At 41.6% G+C, this 19,125-nt stretch overlaps 1 protein-coding gene across 1 annotated transcript; it reads left to right on the plus strand.

Moving 5' to 3' along the window:
• Window positions 1-126: 126 nt before the first annotated feature.
• On the plus strand, window positions 127-10,658 carry LOC125308015 (thymus-specific serine protease). Its single transcript, XM_048264211.1, has 12 exons — window positions 127-257; window positions 2,682-2,857; window positions 3,152-3,251; window positions 6,923-7,052; window positions 7,260-7,383; window positions 7,561-7,638; window positions 7,771-7,818; window positions 8,011-8,295; window positions 8,464-8,605; window positions 8,760-8,939; window positions 9,199-9,350; window positions 9,493-10,658. Exons 1-12 carry the CDS (start codon window positions 197-199, stop codon window positions 9,553-9,555), a joined length of 1,539 nt encoding a protein of 512 aa, XP_048120168.1. The 5' UTR covers window positions 127-196; the 3' UTR covers window positions 9,556-10,658.
• Window positions 10,659-19,125: the final 8,467 nt, after the last annotated feature.

The following is a 19,125-nucleotide window of genomic DNA, read 5'->3' on the forward strand; positions in this document are numbered from 1 at the left end:
GCAAAGCTTTTTCATGTTAGGCCCATCCAGGCCACATCACTATCTTACTAAGAAGGACACATAGAGACGCATCTGTAAGAATAGATAAAGTTTCTTTGACGAATCCCTTTATAAGAAACTCCCCCAGCACCCAGGACCTCAAACAGGCAATAGTCTCACTCGGACTCTGTTCAGTGCTCACAGACCAACTGTCATCATGTATTTGTCAACAAGTCGCCTGACAATCATAATTTTCCTTCTGTACTACGTCTGTGCAGGTAAATCATAAATTACTCTTCAGTTTTAGTTTGCGTTTGAGTTGTTGGTAGTTGAAATGGTGGCATTGATTGATGTGAAATTAATAGGACAGGGTAAATTAAAAAAAAATAATGCCATAAGGTTTGTTGCAATGGTTGTATAGGTATTAATATAAGTATTTTCCTACTAGGATAGACTAGGCCTGCATTTAATGTTGTCCTGCGTACCATAACCCGCATGTTTAGGACACCTATTCCAAACTGTTTGTGTCTGTGAGTGTGTTTATGATATCATGTATTTATTTATGGGGGAACTGTTAATTAATGTTGATGTGGGCTGAGCATGCCCAGTGTGTCAAAATTATTTTATAGCCTACGCATAAACATTTAGTCTAGCCTAGGCTACTCTAACTGTCCAAAACACTCTATGCTGTTCTGTCGCTGATAACTTCTAATCAGTCAATTCATTTGGATGAGATGCTAGCTTGTAAGATAAACATGCGTTGACTTGGCAATGAAAATCACTCCTGCACTAGTGCTAGCGTAATAGCGTGAGAGCCTGCTTGTAGTTTATCTGATATGCTAGGCCTATAGGCTATAACTGTGATGGCCTGTATTTTGGTGTGTGTTGCAGTTTTGTATGTTTAATCGACCCTTGGCAGATGTAGTGCCGCGTGCGTTAAAATTATAGCCCACATGTCCACAATGCGCCATCAAAAGTGTAACTAGAGAATGTAATTCCAGGGAATTATGAGTGCATGAAAATGAAGCTAGGACAGACAGCATAGCTTAATAAAAGTTGATAGTTTAGAAGTAGACAGTTTAAAAGTTGAATGTAGATAGTTTAAAAGTTGTTAATAGACTGATAGTTTAATGCATATTAATAGACAAATAGTTTAAAGGCTCTATATAGGTAGATAGTTGAGGATAACTGACAGTTGGAATGGCTCTAATGTTTGCTAGCAGTTATGTTAACTATGTAAACAACATTAATTATGCTAACAAAGTTACTTAGCTAACTTAGCTCATGTTTTTTAGCAGTTTTGCAAAAAATGCTAACAATGCTAACATGTTAACTATTTTAACCATGTGACTTAGCCAACTTAGCTAATCATTTTTAGCAGTTATGCTAAAATGCTAACAATATTAACCATGTTACTTAGTTAACTTAGCTAATCATTTGTAGCAGCTTTGTTAAAAATGTTAGCATGCTAACCATGTGACTCAGCTAACTTAGCTAATCATTTTTAGCAGTTATGTTAAAATGTTAATTATGTTAACAATGTTAATGATGCTAACTAGCTAGTGAGGACTTTTATTTTGAAATAGTTGAAGGCAGAGGATACAGTTGATGGGAGTCATAGTTGACTGACAGTTACAACAGTTTAACAGTTGACAGTAGTTAAAAGTAAAAAGTTGGATAGTTTAAAGGGACTTTTATTTTGAAACAGTTGTGGGCACGGGAAGCAGTTGAACAGGATCCGTAGTCTTAATACATCCATATTGTATGCTTAAAGACTAAGACAGTTAGGATTCTAATTGCTTAACGGCAGTCTTAATAGAGCTTAATAGTATGCTTAAAGCCTGAGACCGAGTATATAGTTTAAAAAAATGTAGATAGTGTAATGGATGTTGAAGGACAAAGTTGAATGGATGTTGATAGGCACATTGTTTAATGGATGTTGATGGATAGTTTTATGGGTGGATGAGTGAATGGTTTGAAGAGGATGAATAGATAGAAAGTTGGATGAAATGTGCCTTATATCCTTGTAGAATGGAGAGACACAGAGAGAGTTGGCCTAGTTCAACAGAAAGCAGTTGATACAGGTGCAATCAGTTGAACTGATTCTTTGATGGGGCCTAGATGAGCAGCTGGAAGTTGATACAGGTGCAAATCAAGTTAATTAGTCCATTGTGATGTCATAAAGGCCAATGTTAAGTCTATGGGGAGATTTTAATAGTTTTTAATTAATAGTTTAAAAAGTATAAAAGTTACAAAGATGAAACATACATAGCACTCTTGTCCTAAGTAAGACCTACGTAACATAGTTTGAATGAAGTTTCTACGTTAAACGGTTGAAGCTGCATTAACTGCGTTAGAAGAAGAAGAAGAAGAAGAAGCCTAGGAAGAACAGTACAGTGCATTTTCATGCACTGTAATAAGAAGACTTGGAAGAACAGTATAGTGCATTTTCATGCACTATAATAATAATAATAATAAGAAGAAGAAGACTTCGGATAACAGAACAGTGCATTTTCATGCACTGTAATAAAAAGTTGATTGTTTAGACGTAGACAGTTTAAAAGTTGAATGTAGATAGTTTAACAGTTGTTAATAGACAGATAGTTAGAATAATTCGGATAACAGTAGAGTGCATGCACTCTAATGACACCGACAGGGTTATAACATAATCTTTTGACGTAAGCTCCATGTGTCTGTCTTAGGACGAGTTCTTTGGCGGATCAAAGAACGTGTTCGTCAAGCACGGTATCAAAAGGCCAAGCAGCATTTGTTGGGGCATGCTTTAAGAGGACATCTACTCAAGAGCCATGCCAAAGACGGAGTTATCCACCAGGAACTGGATCATTTTGATAGCAATCGCAAGGACACATTTCCTCAGGTAAAACTGACAATGGACTATTTCCTTCTTTATTAAAGGGTTCGAGCCCAGGCATTCCTGGGTAAATTAATACATTTAATATGAAGAACATGACTTAGGCCTACACTATGCCTATAATTTGTCAAAGAATATGTAAACAGACAACTCTAGATTAGTCACTGCACCGTGCACAGACTCACTAGAAAAAGGCACATAATGTTGCGATTTAGGTTATTTGAGTTGAACTTGAGCATGTAGACTTGCATGTGATACATGCTATCAACTTCTGTCTGAACATTCTCTGTCTTCCCTCAGAGATTCTTTGTGAATGAAAAGTACTGGGAGGAACCCGATGGACCGGTCTTTCTTTTTATTGGAGGAGAAGCTGCAATCTCAGAAGTAGATGTTTTGGCAGGTATGACCCTTTTCTGGTTCTACATGTAGTCAGGGGGCCTTTTCTGAAGACACTGAGTCCTGCCTGCTTCACATGATTTCTAGTAGCGAATCTTAGCATGCTGCAGATGCTCACTGTTACAGGTGGATTTGTAGCAGTTCCTGTGCCAAACTGCTTTGTTCTGTTGTAAAATAACTGCACTGTAACAATGTAATCGCTATTGATCTGATCTGTGATACCCATCTCCATACTTTCTCATGGACAAAAACAAGAAATTTGGCATATGTCTCTAGTGATGGGTCATTCACCAGTCCACACATATTTGCCACTGGATACATAGCCCAAAATCTGTTTCTTTTAGAATATGTGTGCCATCACCTGACTAACAGAAAGATACACCTCAGAAACTAGACTGTGCCACCATGAACTATAGTTATATAGTTATTATATGAAAATGTGCTTGCTCAAATGTAGAAGGCTAGAAGGTCACTAATATCACCAACCATGAAGAACAGAACACTATGTGCTTCAAGTTATTCAATATTCTAAATTCTATCACTGCCAGCTATCAACAGCCAACTGTCACTGGTAGTCAGGGATGGATTACTGCACGGGCCTACCGGGCCCAAAACCAGATGCCCAAGGAGTCAGAGGGCCCAAGCCATTGCATGGAATCATTGTCTCAATATCAACACATCATATCAACACAGGCTATGAATCTGATTGAAATAAAGTATTGGCCATCCCCAAAATGCACCAGAATACAGGAAATCACATCAAGTAAATTAAAAAAATGTCCCCCGCAACAATTAGTGGGGGGCCCTTAATACATGTGGGCCCAGGGGCCTGAAAGTTCATAATCCGTCCATGCTAGTAGTGTCTCTCTTTCTCTCTCTTACACACACACACACCTGTCTGTTTGTCTAGCTGATCCTTTACCCTGTCTTTTCTTCACACTTACATAGGCTTCGGAAGGCCTTACAGACTTCAGCTGGTACTATGTAAAAGTCTATTAAACTTGATTTAACAGAGATCTCTGCACTTTGTGCTCTGAAAAAATGTTTTATAATGTTGTATTGTTTATGTGGTCCACTTTTGCACAATACCTTGTTGAATATCTTTGCTTTTTGGCACCAAACCCTATGCTATAATACCAGCAATGTGAGGTTTATGGACAAAACACCAAATTTGACCTTTTCTGAATTTGACCTTTGATTTGGGTCCTTCAAAACCTTAAAAAAAATGGAGACATGTTTTTTTTTTTTACTCTTAAGAACCTCTAGAACAAAGATATATTACTCTCCAAAAATGAACATGCGAATCCCACAAGCCCCCAAATTACACACATAGGCCCCCGTACTAATGAGGGCGCTCACGAATAAGTGCAGAAGGAATGGAGGCCTACGGAGCTGCACCCCTCAATATCCACTTTTCTCGGGATATAATTTTTTGCCCAGAAATTCGAATGTTGCAGTCAAAAGAGGGGGCAGAGAAAATACAAACCGCTGAGTATTATATTTTTTAAGTCACTTATTTGTTCTAAAAAGCCTTTCAAATATGTCAATGACGTCATTCATTAGCAGAAAGCTAGTGTGTTGTGGGCAACAACGACCCAACCTGTAAGAAATTGAAAGGACGTGACTACTCGTTCCTTCAACTTTTGACCTATAATCCATATTGAGCTTGCAGAAACCACAATCAAATCTTCAATTTCTCAACGACAACCAGGTGAAAGAGACAAATTTAGCCATCTAGCTCCATAGACCCCCATTGTTTTTGCACTAGGGAGTGATCCGGCTCTCCGTAAACGGGCTCTGGCTCGGCTGAACTTTATGCAAATGAGAGCGGTTAACGCGAGGCGGTTACAAAGATTGTTAAGGCGGAGCAAGATATTTCATCAGGAGCCACTTCCTGGAACCCAGATCGCACGAGGGCGGGTCATAATCCCCCTTCATGCAAAGAAAAGGCAGTGACTGCTCCATTGAAGTCTATGGGCATAGCTCAGAATTTTACCACATATGTTAAGGTCTTGGTTCTATAGAGTTAGGAATGTGAATTTCGGGCACGTTTTCATGATCCTCAAACCCTTCTGAACATTTCAGGTACATTTTTAGCATTTTTGAGCATTCCAGTCTGGAGAAAATCGACTTTATATCAGGTGTGCGCCGGTTATTTATGCCGCTGCTGTTGGCCGGTTGCAACGTACGCTCATCAATACGTCATCGACACGCCTCTTTATGCAGACAGGATTCGATCCCCATTTCGCGCCCATAGACATGAACTACGACGAAGTATCTTGCTCCGCCTTAACAATCTTTGGCGGTTATCCAATGAAAAGTACATCAGAGCCCTTATTAGACATTCTCTGAGTACATCCAGAGAATGTCTAATAGGAAGAGAATTGGCACTGTCTGGTTACTTACGGTTTCTGGACTGATTGCAGTTCCTCCTCAGATTCCACTTGAGGGCGCTCGCAGGCGAGTGCAGAATGCATTGAGGTCTATGGAGCTTTACCCCTCAATATCCACTTTTCTCTGGATATAATTTTTTTTGAGTAGTAATTTGAATGTTGCATTAAGCTAGGAGAGGCAAAGAAAATACACACTGTTGATATTTTTTTGAAGTCAATAAGTCTTCTAAAAAAAGCCTTTCAAATACGTCAATGAGTGATTCATTAGCACAATGCTAGCGTGATATGGGCAACAACGAATTCACCAACCTGTAAGAAATGAAAAGGACATAAGTACTGCTCATTCAACTTTAGATCTAAAATCTATATTGAACTTGCATAAACTACAATAAAATCTACGATTCTTCCACGACAAGCAGGTGAAAGAGATACATTTAGCCATCTAGCTCCATAGACTCCATTCAACCTGCACTCGCCCGCGATCACCCCCAGCGGAATTCTAATGGAACTGCAACCAATGTCGATACAATGAGGCTTAATAGGAAGTGCCCAGGCTCTCCGTAGACGGGCTCTGGAACAAGTTCTGTCGTTACACCATACACTTTAGCCTATACACGGCCACAAGCGGCGACGGAAGAGAGGGCTAGGCGTCTGCAAGCGTCTACGCGCCGCAATAATGGACATGGACACCAGCCGTAACGCACGTTCAAGTCAAGTCAATATGTTTTACGCAACAAGGTTGACCCTAAGTGCTTTACAAATAACAAAATCATTTATAAATAATAAGAATAAAACATGCCTAAAATGACTACGGTGATGATGATAATAGGCTAATAACATAAAAAGTTTTAAAATATGAGAACATATTGTTGTGTTTACTTTATCATGCTTGAGTGCGTGTACTCAATCACCAGCAGGTGGCACTGTAGTGATGTAACCGGTACATGGTATATATTGAGACTGCACTATGATACGTGGTCCAGTGTGCCCTTGAGAGTTCCAGTAAAAAGTTGAACGATACTTACCGTCTCCTCATCATTTAAAGTTTCTACCTTTCCTCCTGTGAGCAACACCACACATATAAGATAAAAATTAAATTGAAACGAAGTTGTGAAACAAGAGGAAATTAACAGTGGTAATTATAGTGTTAATAATGAAAATAAAAAATGAAACTTGTGTTTTAAATGGTATGTACCATGTAATAGCACGTATCACTAGCACACAGGAAAGGCTGATAGAATATAACAAACGTGTATTTGGGTTGTCTGTTATTATCTTCTAGGGCACCATGTTGACATGGCAGAGGAGCACGGAGCACTGATTGTGGCCCTGGAGCACCGTTTCTATGGCGAAAGCATGAATCCTGGGGGTCTGGACACAGAGGACCTGGCTGACCTGTCCAGCCAGCAAGCGTGAGAAAAAAACATTGGGGAAGACAGCAATATGAAGCTATGCCATTATCAAATCAAATAATCAAACTCATGGAATGTGTGATACATTGGATATTCCTGTCATGATTTCTTGCAGAGATTATTTTGCGCACAAATATGAAGTTGGATTGGTATTTGTTGTAATATACAGACACCTGAGCCTGACACCCCTCCTTGTTTCCATTGCAGTCTTGCGGATCTGGTCACATTCCATCACTACATCTCAGAACGTTATCACCTTTCTGATAAAAACACCTGGATCAGCTTTGGGGGCTCCTATGGGGGGTCCCTCTCCGCCTGGCTGCGGGGCAAGGTACTGCTCTCGTGTGCAGCCAGCACCACCACAGTTTACTGTAGAGAGATGTATTGATACTTGTAAAGATGCTTGTAAAGATGGCGTGCAAGATGAGGAATGAATGGTACACAATGACGGACTGATCGGAGAGATGAAAGCTCACAATGTATGTGTGTATGTTGCATTGTTTTCTAGTTCCCTCACCTCGTCTATGGTGCCGTGGCCTCCTCCGCTCCTGTTAAAGCCAAACTGGACTTTTCCACTTACAACAAAGTAAGTAAACTGAACTGTAGAGACAGGTTATTGAATCCCAGGGTTTTTATACATTGAAGTGAAATTAATGTATATCACGTCTTTGCCGTACTATCTGTGGCATCGGTTTAGTTTTGTTTTCTTCAATTACAGGTTGTCGGACTGAGTTTAATGGATGAGGGTGTCGGTGGCTCTGCTAAGGTGAGACTGATTCAGAATTGGAAGTATAGGTGGATCATTTAAAGATGAGATTATGTCATTGCTGCAGTAGATAAATGAATGAATTGTTGGATAATTGTATTGGGGGTGGATGAATGGATTGTTGGAGGGAGGGATGGGATAGATGTGTGTGCATGTCAGCATGGATGTACAGTGGTTCTTGTCTCTCCTTAGTGTGTGGGAGATGTTTGGGAGGCCTTTGCTGCTGTCGAGGCGGCCCTTATGGGTGGGAATGAGACACAGGTGGGAAAGGACTTCTCTTGCTGTGACACCCCCAGCAGCCTGGATGACCAGATCGAGCTGCTCAGCAGCCTCGCTGACCTCATCGCTACCACTGTGGAGCTCAATGACATTGAAGGAGGCATGTCCATCGAGGAGCTCTGCACCCTAATGACCAATCAGAGTGAGCAATATGAGGAAGAAGCCGAGGCATATGACCGTTTGGTCAATCTTATGGACGTAAGTAACTCAACTGCATATCACCTCACTCCAGTCTCTGGCTTGGAACATCAATCCCAGTAGCATTTTTGATCCATCTGTAATGGCACTAGCACTGGTTAGCATCGGTCACCTGTAACAGGAGTCTGCTGCTTGACTGGTGATTACTGTGCTGTGTCTGTGGCTCAGATCTACAGGGATGTGGAGGACCTGCCCTGCCTGCTGTCTTCTCATGAGGACATATTGGATGAGCTGAGAAACACCACTGAATCCATGGATGGTTCCTCTGAGCGCCAGTGGTACTACCAGATGTGCACTGAGTTTGGCTTCTGTGAGTCGACAGCCTACTTTCGTATGGTCCCATGACGCATGTCTATAATTACACCTGCAGTGACTGTGTTAAGTATATATACTCTTTTGATCCCGTGAGGTGTTGCTAGTATGTATGTTTTCATGACTGCATGTGTGTCCTTGTGTGTGTGCAGTCCAGACCTGTGAGGACGCCTCCTGTCCTTTCTCCCGTATGTTGACTCTGCGTTCGGCCACAGAGCTTTGCACTGAGGTGTTTGACATCCCACAGGATAGGCTGCCAGGGCACGTGGCCTTCACCAACTTGTACTATGGAGGAAAAGACCCCGAAAACGACAGAGTTCTCTATGTCAATGGTGGGAGTTGAAGCATTTGTTCAAATCATCCAGAATTTTGTCTTGTTTAAGGTGTTTTTGGTCAACCTGTCTACAAATCATTGGATGGAGAAATAATTAATTAAATAATTAATTAAAAATAATTCATATACAATTAATCAATAAGTATATTTGTAATGCAAAGGTTAGCTATAGTCCTACTATAACCTATAACCTATAGCCTACAGCTGGCAGTGCTTGCGTCACGCTGATGCCATCTTTGTCCTTTCTCCCAACCCAGGCGAGATTGACCCCTGGCATGAACTGAGTGTGACCAGCAACGGCACCTGGAAGAACAGGGGCCGTGCCATCTTCATCAAGGGTGCGTCCCACTGTGCTGACATGCAGAAAGAGGACAAGTCAGATAGCGCTTCACTGCGAGAGGCCAGAGAGGTGAGGGAGTGGGAGAAGAGCAGGAGAAATGGGTTGCATGAGACCAACAGCACTCTTGATTTTTTTTTATCTCTTTTTTCCTTTCATTCTTTCTTCCATCCTTCCTTCTTTCATTTCTTTCTCTCTCTCTCCACGTCCACAGGGGATTGAGAGCCACGTGGCCATGTGGCTGAAGACTGCTGCGTGGGAGCGCATGATGGCCTGAGCAGGCGGCCAGGCTGCAGACGGCTGATGTTCCACAGGCTGGCTTGACCACAGCGTTTTCTCCACTAATCGCCCAGCTTTAGAGAAAATGTTTGGAGATGTAGGCTAATAAGTTGGTGTGTTGCAGTTGAAAGGGATAAAACATTTCCATGAGATGCTAGTTAGATGTTATGTTTGTATTACATTTAACTTTTAGTTTTTTTCCAGGCTGCATATAGACTGAATAAGTGTGGTGAAAGCATTGCGAGGTTTCCCCTATTAACTGATGTTGGGAAGGCGTTTTTCCAGCATGACTTATAGCGCTCTGTGCTGGCCGCTGGGTTCAGTGCAAAATAGTAGTGGCCATCGCGTGTGTGGACAAGAGCTTGCTGAGCCACTGAACAGTCATTGAAAATAATGGGTTTTAGAACGCAGTGGTGCTGTTGTCACATTGTATGTGAAGGCTGCATAACTCAAATTGCAGTGAGCATAACTCAAATTGCCCCCCCAGTTATTATCCTGTAGGTTTTCATATGCCCAGTAAGGGGCGCCATAAGCCCGTGCTTCTGTGTGTCTCCTCTTCTAGTTCTAATCCAAGAGCATGAAAGTGATTCCATAGTCTGGGCTTCACTACACAGCCACACTTATGATTGACATTAGACAGATATATTTAAAAAAGGATCATTAGTTCACCAAGAGTGTATTTGATATGACTATGCAACCGCATCTGTTGTAAGAACAGTCCCTTTCAATCCTGAATTTCATTAAATCATTACAGGTTCTGTGCCTTGTGCTTAGAATCAGATCAGACTTGTAATCTGAGGACTTCACCAGGTCAGAAGAAAGTTGCAGTGCCAAATCTGAGGTACAGTGTAGCCATACAATTTTTTCTCAGACCTGACCAGCAGAGTGCACAAGTGATGCTTTCCTGAAGCCTACAGTAGGCTGTAAGACCTGCAAGAAAAAATATGAATAGTTGTTTTAGAAATTTGCATTTTACAATGGTCATGTTGCAAAATATCCAAACACAGAGTAAATAGAAAAATACTTCAAATGGCACCCCGATGTCAGTCTAAGTGAAGACTGTATTGATGACATTTTGTAATAAACTCATTTGCTTCTGTGTGTCTTGGTGAATGCTGAATTAATGGTACACAAGCAAGCATTGTAGTATCTAGATGCATGTTAATCTCTCACTAATTACATGACTGCAAGATAAGAGTGTATTAAAGTGGAAGTGTACGTAGAGGTTGTATAAACTGTGAACTGGATCACTCTATCTCAAGTCAGACAGAATATTGGAAAATAGTTGCTGTATTGTGTCAGATTTTGTTCAGAATTTGTCTAAATAATGTAACAAATAATACTTATTCTTTGTTAAATTTCAATGTACTCCAACATTTTCATTCCTGATTTGTCATCATTTTTACAACCTCAATCATGTCTTATATTGGAGGACATTTTTGGACATCAATATCTAAAAAAGTATTTTTCTAGCCAAACTTAGCCAAAAGCATGTTCAGGATGACTGGATCATTGAGTCTTCCCAACTTTTTTGCACTCACATGGCATCAATTAGTATTTTGTCTGCTTGTTAATGTGTCTATTTGAGCTCTCCACAACAAATGAACATGAAGATATTAAGGATAAAAGGAGGTGTGATTGCATTTATTGGTATTTTTTATTTATTTTTTTGAAATGGTATGTGGGGTAGAAGTAACATGTATAGTATCAAAGTCCTCCCAACGTGTTACACCTCTCCTGATACAGCTACCCTGTCTCTCAACGGATCAACTTAAAAATCCTACTGATGACATTCAATACTCCGCAAAAAAGTGGGTGTTTGGAGCATTTTGTAAATTTATGAAAAAAATAAGACTGAAATATCCCATTTACTTAAGTATTCAGACCTTTGTGCTTGCAAATGAGCTCTGGTGCATCCTATAAGTAAGTATACTCTTTTGATCCCGTGAGGGAAATTTGGTCTCTGCATTTATCCCAATTCGTGAATTAGTGAAACACACACTGCACACAGTGTACACACAGTGAGGTGAAGCACACACTAATCCCGGCGCAGTGAGCTGCCTGCATCAACAGCAGCGCTTGGGGAGCAGTGAGGGGTTAGGTGCCTTGCTCAAGGGCACTTCAGCCGTGCCTACTGGTTGGGGTTCGAACCGGCAACCGGTAACCCTCCGGTTACAGGTCCGAAGTGCTAACCAGTAGGCCACGGCTGCCCTGCATCCTACCTCTATCAATGGTCCTTGAGATGCTTCTACAACTTGATTGGAGTCCACCTGTGCCTAAATGAATTCATTGGACATTGTGAGGAGAGGGACACATCTGTTTATGTAAGGTCTCACAGTTGAGGGTGTATGTGAGAATTGTCCGTAGACCTACGAGACAGGATTGTGTCAAGACACAGTTATAGGAAAGAACATTTCTGCAGCTTTGAAAATGCCCAACAGCATGGTAGCCTCTATTCTCTCTTTTTTTATACATTTACAAAACACTTCAAACACCTGTTTTTTTTTGTATTGGAGTATTTTGTGTAGATTGACGAGAAAAAAAATAATTGAATGCATTTAAAGATTAGTCTGAAACATAACCAAATGTGGAAAACTTGAAAGGGTCTGAAAACTTTCTGGTTGCACTGTACATCACAGAACTCCTACAGACCTATACACCCTCCCGTTCACTATGATCATCTACAGCTGGATTAGGCTCGCCACAATGGGAGCAAAGACCTTCTCATATGCTGCACCCAAACTGTGGAACTCACTCCCTTCACACCTCTCGACTCCATCTCACAATTCAAAACCCTCCTTTTTCAGCTCCTATGGACTTTAATGTGCCTTTTTGTTTTTCATTTTGTGTGCTGGTATTGTTTTTACTGTGTTTTACTCTGTAAAACGATCTTGGATGCTTTGAAAGGTGCTGTGTAGCAAGTAAATGTATTATTATTATTTATTGTTATTATTTAGTATATGGGAATAGTTCAATGTATAATCATGTACAAAGAACATGTAGTGCCGTGTTTCATCCATAGATAAATACACTTAGTTAATTACATTGTACATGCTTTTCAATTCTTGTCCCTGAGGTAAAACAATGATTTAAACTCTATTTCTCTATGGTATATATAGCCATACATTGAACTACTTCCACATACTTTATCATATGTTTATAGCCGACCCGAACACCATTTTAGTTCTTTGAAAATGAAGAAATTTGTAACCTTCCCTTGATTTATTCTTGCAGTTTTTCTCAGTCGCTTTGGTGCTTTTCTCACATCACTATTAACATTTGCACAGAAGTTAGTGCAATTCTCAAAACAATTAATGCAAACTGCAAAACCTAGTGGATGACCTGCAAAAGCACGTCACTTGCTCAAAATGGATAGTCCATTCCTCAAAAGCAGGTATTCATGTCAATGAAACTGTCAGTGTCATCAAAATGAGAAGTCTTGACACCATCGTTTATGAACAAGATAGTCAAATGGCTTTGTCATGTTTTCATTATGATAGTTCTCTCAGTGTTTTCCAATGCAAAAGGTCAGAACTTCGGTGACACTACCTGAACATGCTCAAGACAGCACTATACAGTACTTGTACAGCCATTTGAAAACTACAGTAAAGTTACACATTGCTGTAGTTAGGTGAGTAAGTGAGTACAAGACACTGAATGCATACATTTTTACTGTATGCTCTTTGCAATTCTACAGCACTGTGACAGAATTTGATAACTAGTTCAACAATTTTGTATGTAATGACTCAAGCAATGAAATGAAGACTATTAGTTTTATTGGGAACGACTATTCAGCATTCATAAGTATAGTTCATTTTGACTGACATGACATAAGCAAATGATAATGTTAAAAAACAGCAGAGAATTGTATGAAAGCAACTGATACATGTCCAAAAGTATTTGCAATTTGTTCAGAGGAAGGAGAAATTGCTACTATGATGTGCACAAATGACTAAATGTTGTAGAGGTTAAACTAATAGTTATGAGAATTTTCATTCTGATCTGAAAAAAGCACCAAAGCGAATGAGAAAAACTGTAATATTGCTAATTGTATGTGGAGAACTCAAACATTGGCATAGCATGAATAAAATAATATTTTAAAGTAAAATAATGATGGTTACCAAATCAATACCCTCAGTGTTGTTATTTTTGCACGTTTTTCCAAAATGTAGGGCCTTATAAAAAAGTAAACTTAATGGTTAAGTCATACTGAGAACATGATTGTCTTACGTCCTAATGATACAATTTGGGACCGATTCATGATATGGACAACATATGAACAAAATCTGAGATGCTGCAGCAACAACCTTATCTGATTTGACACGGAATGATCCAACAGCAGTTTTCTTGGTGTACTGAACATCTGTAGTAATTAGAAGTGTGTGTGTGTGTGTGTGTGTGTGTGTGTGTGTGTTTGAGAGAGAGAGATAGAGAGGGAGGGAGGGAGAAGGGGGTAGATACAGAAAAAAGGGACTGTGTGTCTTATGGAAGGTGAAGAGGACATGTTATCCCGGGCCATCTGTTTCTCTCAGAGCTGGACACCTGATTTGTCCTGTGTGTGTGTGTGTAGAGAGACCTTTGTGTGATTTTGTTTTAATATATGCATCTTTATATGGCAGAGGGAAAGAGGAATGTATCTGTTTGTGCTAGAGGAGGCAGAGGTTGTGTGTGTGTGTGTGTGTGTGTGTGTGTGAGTGTGTGTCTGTGTGAGGGTGGGTGGTGGGCTCCTGCCATTCTGCCCTGCCCACCACTGATTGATGATCTCCACTCCCCTGGGGTCATGCAGGTCATGACCTCTCTACACTGACCTCCCCACTGAGAGCCCAATCTCCCCCTCCTAACACACACACACACACACACACACACACACACACACACTCATTCCATCAAGACATCACACACTCATCACACATATGGACTAACCCCTTGTTACAACAACCTTTTGCCCATTTGCACAAACACTCACCCACACATGCACACACTAACTCTACACACACACACACACACACAACACACACACACACACACAAACACACACACACACACACACACACACACACACACACACACACACACACACACACACACACACACACACATACGTTCTGTGCCTCTTTAACAACAGTTGTAATGTCCATTTGAACACTCACAAATGCACTTTTACACATACACAGGCACACTCATTCCCATTTGCCTGTTTTACAGGGTATACTTAACAGCACAACTACACCAGTGAGAATAGCTGTCATGTAACTCTGTAGCTCTGCTTGAAAGCCCCGAGAGCCCTATAAGAGCCCTAGTTTGAAGGATGTGTAGAAGAAGTGTGGATGGGAGATTATTCTGGGTTTTGTTTATGCTAAGTAACATTTTAGTGGCTGAGGTATTTACTGAGGGAAGGTATGCTCATTATCCAAGGTACACGCTAGGAATTGTAAATTTTGCGTTGTCAGAATGTGCAGTCTAAGTCATGGTATTGTGCAGTGTTAGTCAGGGTATACAACAGGGGGAAGTAAGTCATACGTTTTAACAATCTTCAGAAAATAATTGGGAAAGCGAAATTGTTGCTGGAGTTCACTGATTTGAAAGGGTTAATAGGTGGAACAACAAGGGATAACAGAATTTTTGTCTATTAGATTTTAATCTGTTCTTCAGATTTCTAGCAAACGCCCTGGGCCTGTGTGTCGATCTTTCGTCCTTGAATATAAATCCATTAAGGACTTGTAGACCTCCACTTGGATAGCTGGAGAAGCCAGATCCACCCTGGATGATCCATGGACAGGACTGAAGCGTGCATGGGAAGCAGTTCCCTTAGGCCCTGAATGATCTCCATAAGAATGTCAAGACAGCGAGGAGACCATGAAGGCCGGTAATGCTGATTGAAGAAACATTCAGGAAAATATTCACTGGTATATGTCTGCTTCCCATCTCTTTTTTGTCAGAGATTATTACATGAAGACATATTCTTTATCACCACCGGTATATTTTACAAAGATCATGTACACATCTGGTTGCTCACACATTCACACACTCTCTAGTCCATGGCTGTATACATCCATGTCCACTCTGGTTCTAGTCCTAACCATATCACTTCACACCGCCTTCCTTTCTCACACATCATCCTCACATTATGGGCTTGGTCAATATGTGACATTTGCACATACAGCCTTTCACGCATGCCTTCCAATGAGCATTGAGGTGGCATCTGCGTCTTCTGAGCACATTGGCACATGCATGCCTTGCCTTGACAGCTCCTATGATGTCCTGTCTCTCCCTGCACTCCACACATTCATGTTTGAAATAGTTTGATATCTCACATTAATTTCTAGACCCATGCAAACAGCCACACAAACAGAGAGAGGCACACAGCATTTTAAAAAAACTGGGCAGGTGACAATCAGTCATAAAAATGGAAGTTCACATTTCTCACTCTGGCATGCAAGCAAGCAGCAGAGGTGTTCAGCGGAATGGTAAAGCACATTTTCTTCCTCTCACTCCATCTTTCTCTTGCTTTCTTTCTCTTTTGCTCTCTCCTGCTTTCTTCTGTCTCCCCCTTCCATCTACCCTTTACTCCCTCCTCCTCTCCCAATCTCCCCATCCTTCTGTTTTTCTCTTTCTCCCTCTCCCCCTCTCTCTCTCTGCTCTCTCTTCTCCTCTCCCTCACTTCTCGCCAGCTCCCCTGATCAATGAGCAAGTGCCAGAGCCACAACTATTAATCAGGGCCTATCGGCTATCTGTCTCCCCCAACAACCAATCACAGGAGCCCGACAGCTGGCCCATGACAAATGGAACAGGGAGGGGGCAGACTGGGGTGGGGGTGGGGGTGGGGTGTGGAGAGAGGCACACTTTATCTGATCTTAGCCAGGTCACAGCACTACGCCACTTACAGATGACTCCAGAGGCTGCCCCCCCTCACACACTAACCTGCGTGGGTTTGTATCAACACCATACAAACCACAAAACATGCTTCAGAATTTCGACATATTTCAGACTACTGACCCATATCATAGACAACACTCATAAAAGACGCATAAACGAACATGGTACAGATTTTACCACCGTTGTAAAGAGCTTGTTTTTCCATGCTTTTCCTATTTATTTTAGTTGTTTTCATGCTTTTCATGACATAGGCATACCTTATGCATTTTGGAGGTAATGTCTTGAGTTTATGTGAAATCTTTCAACCCATTTCTTAAAATTCTTTTCTTTCATTTATTGTTTAATCTTTCTGTCTTTGCTTTGTGTTTGTTTTACATATATATATATTTATCGTACTTTCTTTTCCTCTCTTGTTGTTTCTTTTGTACTTTAGTTACAACAAAGTCCACACATTTGCTCAGGTTTCTGCCGTGGTAAATGATCTTCAGCGCTCCATTCAGCTGAAAGAAAGGCCGGCCTGTAGTGCCTACTGGATGGTGCAGCTGCGATGGGGAGACTGTTAGTGAGAGTCTACTGGCAACAGGCCTACGTGACGCAGAGCAGCTCCTCCTCTGGATCTATGGCTCTTCTTGCCTTCACATCTCTCCTTTGCCCCCGTTGCTTACCACCTCTCCCTCCCTCTGTCCTTCTTCACATCTGTCCATCCATCATTCCCATGGCCAGCGGAAGGAGATTAATCCCTTCTTCCCATCCCTCACTCCCGTGGACAGATGAGAGTGGGAGGGAGGAGGTGGAGGGGAAGGATAGGGGAGCTTTGGATTACTTTCTCATAACACTGTAAAAAGAAAAACGGTATCATATTACCTGCGATGTATGTCCATATATTACCAGTCACCAAGAAGGTATAATCTCCAAGAGGACCTTATCACGATGTGTGAGTGTGCGTGTGAGAGGTGATACACACACATCTGAAAAGCACTGTTTAGTGTGCTTTGCCGTTTGTATGTGCCTGAATACTGATGGTAAATGTATAATTTTCTCATAGTGATGAGTGTTTCATTCATTAGAAACTCAGATTTAGGGTCTCTGTCTCCCAGTAGCCTACAACGGATGTGTCCTTAAACCCACATTCAACCTTGACAAGTATCTACAGAGCATCATTCCCCATCAGCAGCTAATATTAACTCAATAATGTGCCACACAATATCCCCAGGTTAACAGCAAGCAACATACAGTCCGCTGGCTGCCTGGCTGACAACAAGCATCAATCAATGAAAGGACACACCAGCCCTGGACTGTCATGGCATGCAGCCAAGTCAGAGGATTGGGTTTCATGAGTATCACATCTCAGAGAGCACAGACCCCACATCCAGCCAAACAGCACACGGGAACGCTAATACACTGCCCCTGTGTCAACATCCTGCAAGACGTCAACATTACACCTGCTTGTGCTGAACTGGTCAAGTTGTTTCACCTCCTTCACGACACAATGAGAGCTCATTAGCCCATGTGATCTGATTGCCTTTGCAGTGAAAAGCTGTCATGGTGTTTATATGTATGTCAGTCTGTGCTATGGGAAGCAGCGAGGTTAAAGAATCAGAGCATCCATAGGGCCAACAGGGCAGAACTGAGCTAGTCTGAATTCTCTCTCTCCGCACCTTTCCTTTTTTCCTTCTCTTTTTCTCCTCCTTCATCCTCTATTCCCTCCCTCCTTTTGCTTTCCGCACAGAGTGACAGGTAGATTAAGGGGTGTGATAGATGCCCCTCTCTGTATCTCCCTTTTGCCATCTCCTCCCTCTCTCTCTCCCTCTATCTATCACGGCTGCTGCTGTAATTGCGGCTGTGTTGGGCTGGCACTGCAAGCCTCCATCCATCTCCTTAATAACAAACAGTCAGGGAAACGGATGGAGCTTGGGCCCTGAGTTAATCTCCATCTGTAAGGAGACCAGTGGAGGGTGGTGTGTGTGTGTGTGTGTGTGTGTGTGAGTGTATGTGTGTGTGTGTGTGTGTTTCTATGTGTGTGTGTGTGTGTGTGTGTCTGAGAGAGAGAGAGAGAGAGAAAGAGAGAAAGAGAGAATGTGTGTGTGTGTTGGGGTGGGGGGTGGTGGGGTGAAAGGACAGAGAAAGGAGACAGAGAAGGAGCTGCTATGTTTTTCTTATTTTGTGATTCTCTTTTTTGGACCCGGTTATGAAAAAAATAGAAATAAGAATGGAAGATAGGCATAAAAGATCATCAAAAACATGTCCCATGTCTTTAAGAGACTATGTAGACAGGTAGCTATTTATTCTACATGGTATTGAAATAAAGAACTCTCCAAGAGGAGGGAACACATATGGCCACTTAGCCATGTTAGGTTGGAGAGAGACAGTGACAGAGATGAAGTACAGAGATGAGAAAGTGAGTACACACTATGTGTGTGTGAGAGAGAGAGAGAAAGAGAGAGATATAGGGCGATGATGGATATTTACGAGAACAGAGGCCAGGCAACACAGAAACTGGAGAGGTGCACCCTTGTAAAAAAGCACTCTTCTCCTTTTCTTTCTCTCTGTCTCTCTTTCTTCCTCCCCCTTTAAAGACAGGCCACGGTGATGGGGGCACCCCCTTCATTTTGGAGGTTCCACTGCTTGTGAGGGTATAGGGGGTCACTGTGGCCATTTACACTTTAGGACTGAGTCAACATCGAGCCTGGGT

The sequence above is a fragment of the Alosa alosa genome, chromosome 15 (assembly GCF_017589495.1).
Source record: "Alosa alosa isolate M-15738 ecotype Scorff River chromosome 15, AALO_Geno_1.1, whole genome shotgun sequence".
Classification (NCBI taxonomy): Eukaryota; Metazoa; Chordata; class Actinopteri; order Clupeiformes; family Clupeidae; genus Alosa; species Alosa alosa.